This window comes from Delphinus delphis, chromosome 17, assembly GCF_949987515.2.
Source record: "Delphinus delphis chromosome 17, mDelDel1.2, whole genome shotgun sequence".
Lineage (NCBI taxonomy): Eukaryota > Metazoa > Chordata > Mammalia > Artiodactyla > Delphinidae > Delphinus > Delphinus delphis.
The window spans coordinates 45,637,312-45,653,226 of record NC_082699.1 but is presented as its reverse complement, the minus strand read 5'-3'; the positions used below and the strand labels follow the sequence as shown (position 1 = coordinate 45,653,226).

At 41.0% G+C, this 15,915-nt stretch overlaps 1 protein-coding gene across 1 annotated transcript in view; it reads right to left on the bottom strand.

Annotated features, from left to right (window-relative positions):
- Positions 1-15,915, bottom strand: part of GRHL2 (grainyhead like transcription factor 2) — a 154,727-nt gene that overhangs the window by 111,416 nt on the left and 27,396 nt on the right. The window contains exon 2 of the mRNA XM_059995003.1: positions 3,973-4,168. Within this exon, the coding sequence (XP_059850986.1) occupies positions 3,973-4,140 (168 nt within the window). The 5' untranslated portion in view covers positions 4,141-4,168. The remainder of the gene's footprint in view (positions 1-3,972; positions 4,169-15,915) is intronic.

The window sequence follows — 15,915 nt, the reverse complement described above, 5'->3', positions numbered from 1 at the left end:
CCCTGGTCCAGGAAGATCCCGCATGCCTCAGAGCAGCTAAGCCTGTGCACCACAACTACTAATCCTGTGCTCTAGAGCCCGTGAACCATAACTGCTGAGCCCGCGTGCCACAACTACTGAAGCCCGTGCGCCTAGAGCCCGTGCTCCACAACAAGAGAAGCCACAGCAATGAGAAGCCCATGCACCGCAACAAAGAGTAGCCACCGCTCGCCGCAACTAGAGAAAGCCTTCGCCTGCCGATGCAGGGGACGCATGCCGCGCAGCGGCTAGGCCCGTGAGCCATAGCTGCTGGGCCTGCGCGTCCAGAGCCTGTGCTCCACAACGGGAGAGTCCGCAACAGTGAGAGGCCCGCGGACCGCAAAAAAAAAAAAAAAAAAAAAAAATTTCAGGTGTCCAACATAGATTCCCAATTTTTATAGGTTATATTCCATTTATAGTTATTATAAAATATTGGCTATATTCCCTGCATTGTACAATATATCCTTGTAACTTATTTATTTCATACGTAGTAGCTTGTACCTCTTAATCCCCTCCCACTATCTTGCCCCTCCCCCCCCTCCATTGGTAGCCACTAGTTTGTTCTCTACATATTTAAGTCTGTTTCTGTTTTGTTATATTGACTAGTTTGTTTTCATTTTTTAGATTCCACATATAAGTGATATCATACAGTGTTTGTCTTTCTCTGACATTTCACTTAGCATAATGCCCTCCAAGTCCATCCATGATGTTGCAGGTGACGAAATTTCACTCTTTTTTACGGCTGAGTACTACTCTATTGTATTTATATACCTCATCTTTATCCATTTGTCAGCTGATGGACACTTGGGTTGCTTCCATACCTTGGCTATTGTAAATAGTGCTGCTATGAACACTGGGGTGGATGTATCTTTTCAAATTAGTGTTTTCATTTTTTTCAGATATATATCCAGGAGTGGAACCTCTGGGTCCTATGGTGGTTCTATTTTTAGTTTTTTGAGAAACTGCCATGCTGTCTTCCATAGTGGATGCACCAATTTACATTCCCGTCAACAGTATAAAGGGTTCCTTTTTCTCTGCATCCTCAAATTGAGTTTTATGTAAACTCTCTACTCTGCATTACAAAATATTTACAGAAAGCAGTATTTCAACTTTCCTCTACATTTTAAAAACGTGCAAGAGGAGAGGTAATCCAGGTACCATACTTACTAATACTTTATCCTCTGAACCTGTGGGAAATAAAATACGTTGCTTTCCTAAATTACTAATGATTTTTGTTTCAAGGTGTGTTTCTCTTTTTCATTAATATGAAAGAACTGCCATCTAATACAGATGCCTGAAATTATACCCATTTCACAGTAGTAAAATCTACATTTAAAAAATAAGAAAAATATATTTTTTCAAAGTGTATCTTAATGTATTTCTTCAAAGTCTTATAAAAGCATTAACTAACGTATTTGTTTAACACAGTTATAAAAGTTACCAAAAAATGTAGTAATGACCCAAGTGATTAAATCAGGGTCATTTTAATATGTTACTAGATTTTAAAGATTGATAAAGGTATCAATTTTTCACAGCAGGGGAAGGAGAAGAGGGGACGAAGTGAGAGAGTAGCATTGACATATATACACTACCAAATGTAAAATGGATGGCTAGTGGGAAGCTGCTGCATAGCACAGGGAGATCAGCTCCGTGCTTTGTGACGACCTTGAGGGGTGGGATAGGCAGGGTGGGAGGGAGGCTCAAGAGGGAGGGGATATGGGGATATAAGTATACATATAGCTGATTCACTTTGTTGTACAGCAGAAACTAACACAACATTGTAAAGCAATTATACTCCAATAAAGATATTTTTTTAAAAGGTGTCAAGTTTTAAGTATTTTTTATAATAAAGGAAAATTGCTTTGTGATTCCTTTCTAGGGATGAGACCATTTCTGAACATTACATATTAACACAAAAGTCCAATAGAGCTGAACCCTCAAGAGGTAGCCTATAACATGAAGCGGTCTAACGTGATAAGTTCTGTGTTTCTATACCGTCCTCAATACATTCTGAAAATTTTGACTCCAAAACGTTTAGAATTCATCCCTGTGTTTTTCAAATAAGCTCCTTAGTCAAAAAGGATTAAAATATATAAAACCACAAAGAAAAGAAGAAAGGAAAGCCTGCCAAGAAACCATCTTTGTTTTTAGGCCCGGTTTTTTTCAGGCGATTCCTGTTCATTGTAGGAAACTGCCCTGCTTACACGGAATGGAGGTTAGACCCTAAAATATCCTTTCATCTGGACCCCAATTCCCAAAGTTAAAGCCCCTTCTTGCTATGTCAGGAGACGTGTTGGGAGTTGTACAGCTTCACAAGAGAGCTGTCGAAATCGGCCAACTCCAGCTCCGTTGGTAAAGGGAAAAAAAATCACCCTAGATTGGCAAGGGTTACCAGTGGAATGCCTTTCCCATATTTCTCCAGCACTTTCCAACCATAAAAAATGCATTTATTTGAGTTAATAATATCCTCATTTAAAGTAGCCTGGATGGGCCAACCTATCAGTTACTCATACCTCGTGTTTCATCTTAAATAAGCACAACTTGGCTTGGCTTTCATTCTTCTCCCCATGGAGGGAGCCCTCCTGAGTGATTTAATAGAGAAAATGGGAAGAAGCTGGAAAAGGAACGAGTAATTTTAGAGAATTTTGGTGAAAGAAATAGGCCCGGGGGCAGTGCCAGAGTCAATGGTGGTGGGAGATCGTTGTAAAGCACAAAAACCCTGGTTTAGGAGAGACCCAGGGGACAACACAACTTGCAGAAGTGAGACCACTGGGAGGAATCGGGAACTGGGAAGCAGGGAGGAAACAGGAAGCTAAGACTGGTGCTTACCGAAAGAAAAATGATTCCTCTTGGGTGACTTTCTCATGATGGAGGGAGAGGGGAAGAGGGGGATTTAGTTCTTATTCTAAAATAAAGAGTTCACTAAACACGGCCATTCTCACCTTTGTGCCAATAGCATCGTAAACCCACAGTGTTTACAATCAAGTCAGGCAATAAATATCCTCCTTCAGTAAATACCTGTTGAGTTTTTACACTTCATTGGTTCTAAGGGAGCAGGTCATACCAGATATAGTCCTTTATAGTTGAGGCAGACCATTGTTTGTTGTTCGATTTCCTGAAATATCCTATTTTGAAAGTAACTATGGCAGGTATTTTTGTAATGCAAGCGAATTACATTCACTTTGTTTGAAGGGTTTTTCAAAATAAATATTGAGTACTCATTGAAACAAATGGAGACAGATTTTGGAATTGCTGCAAAAGCCTACCACTAAAGTATTCATTGGTGTATTCCTTACAAAACTGAAAAATCTAGAAACCCTGATGTTTCTTATAAAATGGAAAATCTAAAAGCAACCTAGAGAGCTCCCTGGTGGTCCAGTGGTTAGGACTCGGCGTTTTCGCTTCTGTTTTCACTGCCGAGGGCCAGGGTTCAATCCCTGGTCGGGGAACTAAGATCCTGCAAGCTTGTGGCACGGCCAAAAAATTAAATTAAAAAAAAATTTTTTTAAAGGTTCTCATTACTTAATTTAAAAATAAAATAAGATAAAAGCAACCTAAATGCCCCAGAACGGAATAATGACTAAATTATGGTACAGCCACACAATGTAATATTCTTTATTCACCAAAAATCATAAAGTAAAAATGGCAACAAAGAAGGATTTGCAATATGATATGAAGTAGAAATTAAACGTAGGTAATATGTATGCTTGTAAACAGAGGGCACAGAAATAATCATCCTAAAATGGAAACTCCCTCGGGGGGGGTGTGGTAAAGTCGTGCTTTATAGATGGGAAAGCAGAGACGCAATGAGAACAGGAAGAGACTGAATTCCAGAGCGAGTGTGGCAATGCCATTCATTCTCTGGCCTGGGATGAAGAATCTGGCCCCTCTGCCCACTAGAGAGGGGAGGCCCTGGAGGCAGAAAGTGGAGGGAGGCAGGGCTTCAGGTCCTACCTTGTAATAGTCATACAGCAGGCCAAGGGCGGCAGCACTGTCCTCATCACCGTTGATACTCATCATCGCCTTGGTGGCCGCCGTCAGGGGGTTCTCCAAATACGACTTCCAGGCTTCATCCTCACTGGTGTAGGCTCTTCGGGTATTAAATGGAGGGTCACTGGGCATGGGCACTAAGGCCACCAGTCGTTTATTACTGTGAAAGCAAGAAAAACACGAGGTGCATTATCAAAGAAGCATTCCTTTGATATCCGCTAAAAAATACACATTATTTGGTTAATTTGTACTTCCCCAGAATGGAAGAGAGGGCAGATTAAGACTAAAGTGACTGCCCCATTGCATTGATAAAGCCACTGATTTATTTCTCTACTGCCCATGAGAAGTAATAATGGTCTTTCAAAGGTAGTACAGAAGTAGTGTAAGTTGGTTTCCTTCACACTTGGCTTTTCACGTCCAATCACTTCAGAAGCCAAATCATTTTCTTTGATTATTCTTCATTAGTGAATAATAAAATGAAAAACTGAGAGGGAGCAGGTTTCATTTAACTCTCTGAGTTCTAATGTATAAATATGTGCGATACATTAAATGTAATCAACATGTTAACGGTTATTAAAAACTATTTTATCCAGTTTAATTTGTACTATAATTGCTAGCAAATTATAGACCAATCCAAGTCCCTTAATTTAAAAAGGCAATAGAAGCTACTTTGCAAACAAGACGCATTGCAGATATGCTGCATAACAGGGATACAAAGGAACAGGAAAAGAGACGAACTCTGTATATGAATCCTGTGTTGCCGTGGGATCCTACTATATTTAAAGGACATAGAAGCTACAGGTTGTAAAAAATCACCATGGGGAGTGAGGAGGGCACCTGGAGAACCTTCAGTAGAGGCAAAAGAGGAGGCTGGAGTCATCTGTCCGTCTTAACCAAGCCAGGCTCAGGTAAAGCAGCAACTGACTATCAAAAGGATTTCTTAAGGAGGATGCGATAGTAACTTAAATACTCACAAACCATGACAGTCCTCAGCAGCTCCCCAGCCTTGTTCATTGAAGTGAAACCAAAAAGTAACCATGAGACACTGTATTTCAGTAACACCTATGTCCACGCATAGTAATATGACACAGACAAGTAACAGGATTGCAAAGGCAACATGTATACCGATCAGTGGAAATTCAGTCACCAAGAGCCTTCTGATGGGCCTTCAGTCACAGACGTCCCTTTTTGCTGATATTTCTACAGGGCCTTCTGATAGTAGATGGTCTCCCCGTTCACTTTGTGATAGAAAACTGGTATGAACTCCCGACAAAGGCTGTGTTGAGGGCCCTTTATGTGGAGGCATGGTGCCACACATCGGTGTAGGGTCAGAAAATGACACTGACATTGGTAACATATGTTTGGGGGCCGGGTGGGAAATCCACACTGAGCAGAGTGGAGTTTCAGACTATCTCCAGGCCCCTGGTTTGAACTTTGTGCCAGGGGCTTGGTGGAACTGATTGGGAAGAAAGAGAAAATGACCCAACTGTAAATTAATTGGATTAAAAGGTAAAATCAAGTTTCTGGAAGTAAACAGGAAAACCCTGGTAGAAGGCCTTTCTAACCATTAGGTAGTCTGGTGACATGGAACAGCACAGGCCCTGGAAGTGAGTCTTTGTTCACCACTTACAGTGGAGGAAAACTGCCTGAGGTTCGGTTTCTTCACGCCTTAAATAAGGACAACACTATTCTTAGTTTCTTAAGGAACCTCCATACCGTTCTCCATAGTGGCTGTACCAATTTACATTCCCACCAACAGTGCAAGAGGGTTCCCTTCTCTCCACACCCTCTCCAGCATTTATTGTTTGTGGATTTTTTGATGATGGCCATTCTAACTGGTGTGAATGGATAACCAACAAGGACCTACTCTACAACACAGGGAACTCTGCTCAGTATTATGTAACGACCTAATTGGGGAAAGAATTTGAAAAAGAATAGATACATGTATATGTATAACTGAATCACTTTGTTGTACAACTGAAACTAACACAACATTGTTAATCAGCTATACTCCAATATGAAATAAAAAGTTTTTTTAAAAAAAGACAGCAATGCCCACCCTACTTACCTCACAATGCAATTGTAAGAATGGAATAAAATAATGAATAAAATAGAGGTCTGTAAAGTGCACAATGTTATACAATAACAGGTATTACTATCACAGCACAGTTCTATATTCCCGTAGTTTGTGGGTATAGCAATTTTTGGTTATAATGCAGAAGTGCTAAAGATAATCATTAATTAAAGGGAGACTGAAGTTGTTCATTTAGCTATTTTGATTGAGAGCCCAATAGATGCCAGACACCATGCTATTTGTGGAGGATGCAATGGCAAATGACACAGGCACTGCCCTGTAGCCCAAGTAGCTTGCAGTCCAGCGGGGGAAAGAAAACACCACTGTTAGGATTTCCCTGGTGGTGCAGTGGTTAAGAATCCGCCTACCAATGCAGGGGACACGGGTTGGTCACTGGTCCAGGAAGATCCCACATGCCGCGGAACAGCTAAGCCCGTGTGCCACAACTACTGAGCTTGCACTCTAGGGCCCATATGCCGCAACTACTGAGCCCTCATGCTGCAACTACTGAAGCACATGTGCCTAGAGCCCGAGCTCTGCAACAAGAGAAGCCACCGCAATAAGAAGTCCACGCATTGCAACAAAGAGTAGCCCCCACTTGCTGCAACTAGAGAAAGCCCACGCGCAGCAGTGAAGATCCAACGCAGCCAAAAAAGAGAAAGAAAAAAAGAAAGCACCGCTGTTACAAGAGCAATGAGTGTGAGAAATGAACAGTGTCATGAGTGAGGTTATATGACAGAGGGGACTAACCTCACCAGAAGATCAAGGAGGAAGCAAAGTTTCGACAAAGACCTGAAGGAAAGGCAGGAGTGTGCCGGTCAACGCTGAAATGGGCAGATGTGGGAAACATCTTTTTTTTTGGTGGGGGGAACATTTTTAAAGTGAAGACTATATTGGTAATGCACAATAATGGAATTTTCTGACAAAAGGAGCACATTTGTATTCATTTTGGAGAGTCAACTAAAGAAATTTATGTATTTTATATACAGTAGAATATTACTCAGCCATAAAAAAGAATGAAATAATGCCATTTGCAGCAACATGGATGGACCTAGAGATTATCATACTAAGTGAAGTAAGTCAGAAAGAAAAAGACAAATGCCATGTGATACCACTTATATGTGGAATCTAAAATATGACACAAATGAACTTATCTACAAAACAGAAACAGACTACAGACACAGAGAACAGACTTGTGGTTGCCAAGGGCAGGGGAGGTGGGGGAGGGTTGGACTGGGAGTTTGGGGTTAGCAGATGCAAACTAGTACATACAGAATGGATAAATAACAAGGTCCTACTGTATAGCACAGGGAACTATATTCAATATCCTGTGATAAACCATAATGGAAAAGAATATAAAAGAGAATATATATATATATATGTATAACTGAATCACTTTGTTGTTCAGTAGAAATTAACACAACATTGTAAATCAACTATAATTCAGTGTAAAAAAAAGAAATTTATGTACTTTGATTTAACAGTAAAATAGTATTTCCGTGTTGTGGAAATTACCAATCACAGAGGATAGGGCTTGATTTAGAGAAAGAATTTTGGTGGACTCCTAAGAATCTGCAAGTGGAAGAAATGAAGTCTCTGGGAGGACCACGAAGGCAGAGGTGATAGGCCCATGTGTGGCAGTGCCACCACCACCCCTCTCAGCCATTTAGTAGGAGCCACCCTGGGTGCCCGGTCTGCAGCCTTCACTTAGAGGGAGAAGTAGAGGAATCTGAACCCTAACTGTTGCATGAGCACCCAGGCAGCATGCATACTTCCCAAAACGCTCAGTCTTACAGGAAGGAAGGTCTTTAAGTTATTTGCAGTGACCTCACCATTGAAAAAGATGGAGATTTTACTCTCTTTCTTACTTAAGAAAAGCTGGGAGGCGGGGGGAGGGTTAATTACAACACTGGCTAATTTCCAAAAGTTCAGCAGGAAGCACCAGGGTGAAGGATAAAAGCCAACTCCTGATTTACACTAAGTAGTGCCCTGATTCACTTGAGAGATTTTTCTTTGAGTCTTCCTTCAAGTCCCTACTCCCTCCTGCTGAGTCTCCTGGATTGCTGATTTTATCTCTTCCCAGCACGAATGTTCACTCATAAATCTAGGTTCATCAGCTTTTCCCCTATGATGAAATGGTTGATGAATCCTTACATGATCAATGGAGAAAAATACCCCAGAAAAGCAAATACTTACTAGCTGTTTCTGTTCACATTTTTGATGGCCAAAGGGCTTTTATGCTCTCCCCTTTAACTGCATAATGACTTTGGACTTTTTGTTTTTTCATAGATTATAGTCTCTGGTACAGAGCACTGTTGAATAAAGCTTGATTTAGTAAAAACAGAACAATCTCTCTGGTACACTGAGCAAAAATGTAGACTTGTAAAGAAGGACAGTTTCACAGAACAGCTTTTACCAAAGTTTGGAACACTTTCTGAAGGTGAGTTTCATCACTGTTCTTCTGGAGTGGCAATTCTAATCCTGCTCTGGTCAGCTTTTTAAATATCCTTTCAGTAGCTTTAGGTATGTAATTTTCTGGGTTGCCTTGAACACAGAGCACGTCAACTATAAACTTGATCTCCGTTCTTCCTCGGTGGAAAGTTTAAATTAGCACCTGAGTCTTCACAGCAAGGCTAAGGCTGGGTTAGATCACAAATATTTTTTTTTCTTTCATTTGTTTCTTTAATCCGCTACTTCATTTTGTTGATGTTGGGAGAAAAATTAAGAGATGAGTCATCAGCTGAAGTAATGAAAGAGGTGGAGCAGTCATGCAGCTGAGATCATAACCAACAAGTCAAGAAAAGCTCCAGATCGCTCTACCACATGCCCTGGGGCATTAAAAAGAGTCTAACAGGGGCTTCCCTGGTGGCGCAGTGGTTGAGAGTCCGTCTACCAATGTAGGGGACGCGGGTTCGTGCCCCGGTCCGGGAAGATCCCACATGCCGCAGAGCGGCTGGGCCCGTGAGCCATGGCTGCTGAGCCTGCGCGTCCGGAGCCTGTTGCTCCGCAACCGGAGAGGCCACAACAGTCAGAGGCCGCGTACTGCAACAAAAAAAAAAAAAAAAGAAGTCTAACAGAGGGAATGCTTTGCTGGGGAGAAGCATGTGAAACTTAGTACATAACGCCTTCACCTCCTAAAAATATGTGTAGTAATAGTCAACAAATCCAGACATAAATCCATTTCCCTTGGGACCACAAAAAACCAGGACAGTGAAGTTTTCACGTCAAATTATCACTTTCAATCCATTTCTCATCATTCTTTTTTTTTTTTTTTAATAATTCCTAGAAGGGCATTAGTCTTTGAGGGGAGGGTTGTTTTGGGGGTTTTTTTTGGTCTTAATCTAGAGGGAGAATGGTTTTGGAGTTGAATAAACCTCAGTTTTAATCTCAGCTCTGTCAATTACTGAATTTAGATGAGGTACTTTACTTCTTTGAGCTTGTTTCTTCCTCTATATCATGATACCAGCCTTACGGTACTGTTCTAAAGGAATAACTCAGATATTTACATATGAAGAGCCTGGTACATTACAGATCTTCAATAAATAATACTTATAAGTATTACTTCTCTTTAGAACTGATTCTATTAATGACCTCTGATCAAAATCCAATAGACTGGGCTTCCCTGGTGGCGCAGTGGTTGAGTCCGCCTGCCGATGCAGGGAACACGGGTTCGTGCCCCGGTCCGGGAAGATCCCACACACCGTGGAGCGGCTGAGCCCGTGAGCCATGGCCGCTGAGCCTGCACGTCTGGAGCCTGTGCTCCACAACGGGAGAGGCCACAACAGTGAGAGGCCTGCGTACCACAAAAAAAAAAAAAAAAAAAAAATTCCAATAGACTGCTCTCAGTTCTTAATCTCCTTGGATTTTCTTGGCCATTTCTCACTTCTGTAAAATCTTTCCTTGCTTGGCTTCTAAGATACTGTACAAGGGTGGTTCTCCTCTGTAGCCAAACACTCTTTTCTAATCTCTACTCTAGCTCATCCTTGTCCTCGAACTCTCATCGTTCCTGGGCCCTTTGCTCTTTTCTCTCCATTGTTGATTCGTATGGCTTTCATTGATCCTCTATCTTTTTTTTTTTAATTTAATTTATTTTTATTTTTGGCTGTGCTGGGTCTTCGTTGCTGCACACAGGCTTTCTCTAGTTGCGTCGAGCGGGGGCTACTCTGTTGCAGGGCGCGGGCTTCTCATTGCTGTGGCTTCTCTTGTTGTGGAGCACAGGTTCTAGGCACACGGGCTCAGTAGTTGTGGCTAGCGGGCTCTAGAGTGAAGGCTCCATAGTTGTGGCACACGGGCTCAGTTGCTCTGCGGCATGTGGGATCTTCCCGGACCAGGGATCGAACCCGTGTCCCCTGCATTGGCAGGCGGATTCTAAAGCACTGCGCCACTAGGGAAGTCCCTGATCCTCTATCTTAATGACTAATAGATGGGTATCACCTAAGAGCCTGTTCTGCCTTCTCCTTAGATGTCCTGTCGTCACCTTTAACTCAATCCAAAACTAAGGTAATCATCATTTCTCAATTGGGCACACCTCCTCATCATCTGTCCCCAGTCATCTAGAGCCAAACCTTATGTACTGGTTTAAAATATAGACTCTGGAGCCAGACTGCCCGGGTGTAAATCCTGGCTGCACCACGTACTAGCTGTGTAACCCTGGACAGGTTAGTTAGCCTTTCTGGGCATCAGCCTCCTCACCTGTAAAACTGAGATGTGCCCCCAAATGAAACTGACACCGAATAAAAGCCTCATGTGTGTTGGCTATTATACTTTCTCTTCGTCCCTTATATGGAGTCAGTCACCATAGCCACGATCACAGCTTTGGTCTTATCTCTTCGTGCCTCCAACTGGTCTCTTGATCCTTCAACTTTCCCCTCTTCAATCCCTACTGAAGCCCTATGGAATCATCTTCAGAGATAATCATTTTCAGGAGTGTACTATGATTCTTTACCACCTGTAATATCAAGTCCAAAATCCTCCATCTGATATTTAACATTCTCCATTATCAGGCCCCTACATACTTCTCAAAATTTCTTTCTTTCTACTTACTGAACATAAGGAGTTAAACCATTTATTTGCAGTACCCTAAAGAAGCCCATTCCTACGTCCATGCCTTTGCTCAGACTGTTCCCCTGCCTGAAATTCCCTTCCTGCTTCTCTCCATCTCAATTCTACTCTCATCAAAGTCCAGCTGCAAGATCCCATCTTCCAGAAAATACTCCCTGATTGTTTCTATTTGGGCTCTTAAGGGCCTCCCGGTACTAAGGACTCCTACAGTCTGTATATTATTTACTACATACATTCTACCATTTAATTTTTACTACATAAAGAATACTGACTATGGAAAGAAAACTGTCATTCAGCTGTCGGATCCACCAACTACACCAAGAAAGTAGCATTCATTAATCAAAAGGCCCAGCAGTCCCCAAACACAGTCCACAGTCTGTCCTGCACCACGTCCCTTACCTGCCTTGGATTCCCAACCTTCCTGGCTTCACTCAAAGATCTGCAAACCCCTCCTCTCCAGCGTTGCATTGGCTTTCTTCTAAAAGCACCAGTCCCCACACCATCACACACACGCACACACACACACATCTCCCTGAGTCAATTAACACACCTAGACACCCTAGGCACTTATCTTTTAAAAGGCAGATAACAGAGTCATCCATTAAGTCTTCATTTTCTTACATCCACGTCATTAAAAAGTCCTACCTATTGATCTTGCCTTCAAAATATATCCAGAACTTGACCACTTCTCACCATTCCACTGGAAGCATGCTGGTGCAAGCCACCATCATCTACTGCTTGGATTATTGCAATTGTCTCTGAGGTTGGCAGCCTCCACTACAGGCCCCCATTGATCCTTACCTCCTAGAACTCACACCCTTGTGGAGTTCCCTCCCGCATTGTATCAGACTTGGTTTATATGACCAACAGCATATAGCAAAAATGATAGTATGGCACTCCCAGAATTAGATAATAAAAGTGTTCCATCTTGGTAAGTCAGTCTCTCTCTCTCCCCACCCCCCCCGCCTCTCTCTCTCTCTCTCTCTCTCTCTCTCTCTCTCTCTCTCTCTCCCTCCCTCCCTCCCTCCCTCTTTCTTCTTTCTCTCTCTGGGGAAAGCAAACTGCCATATTGTGGCGAGGAACTGAAGCTTTGACCACCAGTCAATGAGAAACTGAAGCCCACCAACAACCCGTGAGGGAGCTTAGTACATTCTGCAGTCAGAGACAAGTCTTAAATCACTTATAGCCCCAGACGACAACTTGACTGCAACCTTATGAGAAACTCAGAGTCAGCACCAACCAGCTAAGTTGCCCTTAGATTCCTGACCGTCAGAAATTGTACAAGATAATGTTTGCTATTTTAGCTGGTAAGTTTTTAGATACTATGTTACACAGCAGTGGATAACTAATACTGTCTCTAAATAAATCTCCCTGCTTTTACCATTGTCCCCTCCTTCCTCCAGTCTATTCTCAACAAAGCATCTATAGAAATCCCATTAAAACATAAATCAGATCATGCTATTCCCATGCTTAATCCTATAATGACTCCCCATTTTCCTTAGAGGCCAAGGTCCTTCCACTGGCCTTCCAGGCCCTGCAGAATCTCTCCTCCTTTATGTCTCCGACCTCCTGTCCTGATACCCTCCTTGTCATGCTCCTCACTCATTCGGATCCTCTGCACTGGTCTCCGTGTCTCCACCTTAGGGTCTTGGCTCCAGCTGTTTCACCTTCCTGGAATGTTCTTCCCCCAAATAACTCTCTCATCTCCTCTAAACCTTTGCCCAAATCTCACCACAATGAAATTTACCCTGACTACTTTACTTGATGCAGGGACCCACCTCAACCCACCCTAGAACTTCCCATTCCTCCAAAACTTTCCGCCTCCCTTACACAGCTTCTACTCTTTCTTCCCTGGCAGTCACCATCTTCTCACACACAATGTAGCCTACTTACTGTGTTCAGTGTTCATGGCCTGTCTATCCCCACAAGAATGTAAGCTCCACAGAGCTGGGATTTTTGTTCTTGTTGTTCATGGATGTATCATAAGCAGTTTGAACTATGCCTGCCACTCAATTAAATTTGTTGAATGAGTGAATAAAAGTTCAGTTGAAGAATTGAAGTATAAGTTGGGGTTTAAAGTACTATGAAGGGAGGGGGGAAGGGAGCTATATTTTTCACGTTTTCATAAAATCAGTTTATAGTGTGTTTTTTAAATTGGTTGTGAGCTATAAAATGCTATATAAATGCAAGTTGCCTTAATTTGAAGAAGAATAATTGTAAAATTAATTTAACAAGGATTGATCCTAAACTGTTTTTCTCTCACCTCCTACTTCTCACCTTCAAATTAAACAAAATGAGGATTCATTTTTCTGTTCTCCTAAAATGTTCATTTTAGGATTCATTTTTCTGTTCTCCTAAAATGTTCATTTTAGGATTCATTTTTCTGTTCTCCTAAAATGTTCTGGTCTCCTACAAACAAGGAAACGAAGCAGATGTATGTGCAGACCAGAGGCAAAACTAGAGGAAGACTGAACTCTAATCAGCAAAGGTCTACAATCCATGACCCTTTCTTCCACCTGTTGTATGTCATTCTCAACACTGACTTGAATTGGGGGCAAAAGAATTTTTTCCACCTCTCTTTAAGAAGTGAAGTTTTACCTAGAGATTATCATACTAAGTAAGTCAGACAGAGAAAGACAAATAACATACGATATCAATTACACATGGAATCTAAAAAAATGATACAAATGAACTTATTTACAAAACGGAAATAGACTCACAGACATAGAAAACAAACTTATGGTTACCAAAGGGGAAGGGTGGGGAGGGATAAATTAGGAGTATGGGATTATCAGATACACACTACTATATATTAAATAAACAACCATGAACTACTGTATAGCACAGGGAACTATAGTCAGTATCTTCTAATAACCTATAATGGAAAAGAATCTGAAAAAGAATATATATGTATAACTGAATCACTTTGTTGTACACCTGAAACATTGTAAATCAACTATACTTCAATGTAAAAAAAAAAGAAGTGAAGTTCTTACGTAATTCTTAGGATTTCATGCTATGTTCTCTGCCTCAATATCCCCCTCTTCTCTGTCCCATCTCTCTCTCTGTCTCTGTCTGTCTGTCTTTGTCTCTCTCTCTCTCTCTCACACACATGTACAGAGACTTTATCTTGAGATTGAATTATGAATTCTATTTTCCAAATAGAATATCTCATCTTATGCTGAGTCTTCAGCACTTGGAGTTTAGCCTTTATCCACTTCAATTTCTTGTAGCTGATTTACTGTAGCTAGTTACTGACATACAATCACTTCAGCTTCCCAGCCTAAAAAAAAAAAAAAAGACTATATTCAGACCCTAAACTTAAGAGCAAGATTTCAACAACTAACAATTATTCTTTCTTTGGGAATCTTGGCATTTCCTCCAGTTATAGAATATGACTTTCAAATGGAAACTAATGAACCAATCATCCTAATCAGGGTTAATGTCACAATTTAAATGCCAATGATGTTAGTCATTTCACTAGTAGCTACTTTCAATAATATTCCCTCCTTTTGGTGCTTGCTAGAGGCAAATCACAAGAGATAACAGATACTTTCCATGTTAGAACAAGGGTTGAAATTGATTAGGAAGTTTCTACACTGAGAACTTGTCCTTAATGACTCTAACCTTTTGCCCTTCACCTAATCCATATACAAGTCAAAGGAAATAAAATGAATCCAAAAGCCTGGAATGATATTGATAATCTTATGTTGCAGATGGTTATATTTGAGAAAGAGGGAATTCAATTAATTCAGTGAAAATATTATAATGCTCTCCACCATATAAAATGAACAGTTTTTAAAAATAATGAATTTTAAAACAAAACTTATGTCTATTGAAATTAGGATAGTTCCCCTTTGGATATATTAACTGCAAAATATATTGATCCATTGACTGAAGAATAATCTCTCTCTCTCTCTCTCTCTCTCTCTCTCTGTCTCTCGCTCTCTCTCGCTCTCTCGCTCTCTCTCGCTCTCTCTCTCTCAGCGGTGCCCTAGCTTTGCTAGTGCCCTAAGCATGTTTAGTCCACCTATTAAGTAATCAAGGACTGAGAAGATTAGGGATATAATTAAGAAGCTGCTGGAAAGGCACATCATCAAGCACTAGAAACAACCATGAGGAAAAAGCTGTCATAATGGAAAGTAGAAGAAAGAGGACAAGAAAATAATATTTTAAACGGAGATAATTTGTAGTGCTCACAATCTATGAAATAACTAAAATTGGTTAAAATTGTGTGTGTGTATGTAAATTGAAATTCAAAATGTTAACAGTGATTATAGGTGAATTTTTATTTTCTTCTTTCTACTTTTTCACTTTTCAAATAGTCTTTAAGTTACACATAATTAATGAGCCCCTACCATATGCCAGATAGTGTTCTAAGCCCCTGACATGGGTTAACACATTTATTCTTTGTTATAGCCTTAAAGTTAGGCAAGGTAACCATGCCCTTTACATAGACAGGGACACTGAACAGAGAGTGCTAAGCTGCTTGCCCAGGGTTATGCAACAGTTAGCTTAGGCCAGGATGGCATCACAGAGCCTGAGCTCTTAAGCAACCTTCTCTGTTGCCAATTCTTCACTATGCTCTATTTTCTTAATCAGAAAAAAGTTACTTGAAAAGAGGGAACTAGAAAACAGACTGAATACAAGAGATTAATATGACAGGGAATTTTCTTACATGGAAGTAAATGAGATAATGTCGAAATTCAAAGTTCTAGAGAAACTGTGCAAAGGGGAAGTCTATAAGCTCCTTGAAGACAAAGATGACGTGT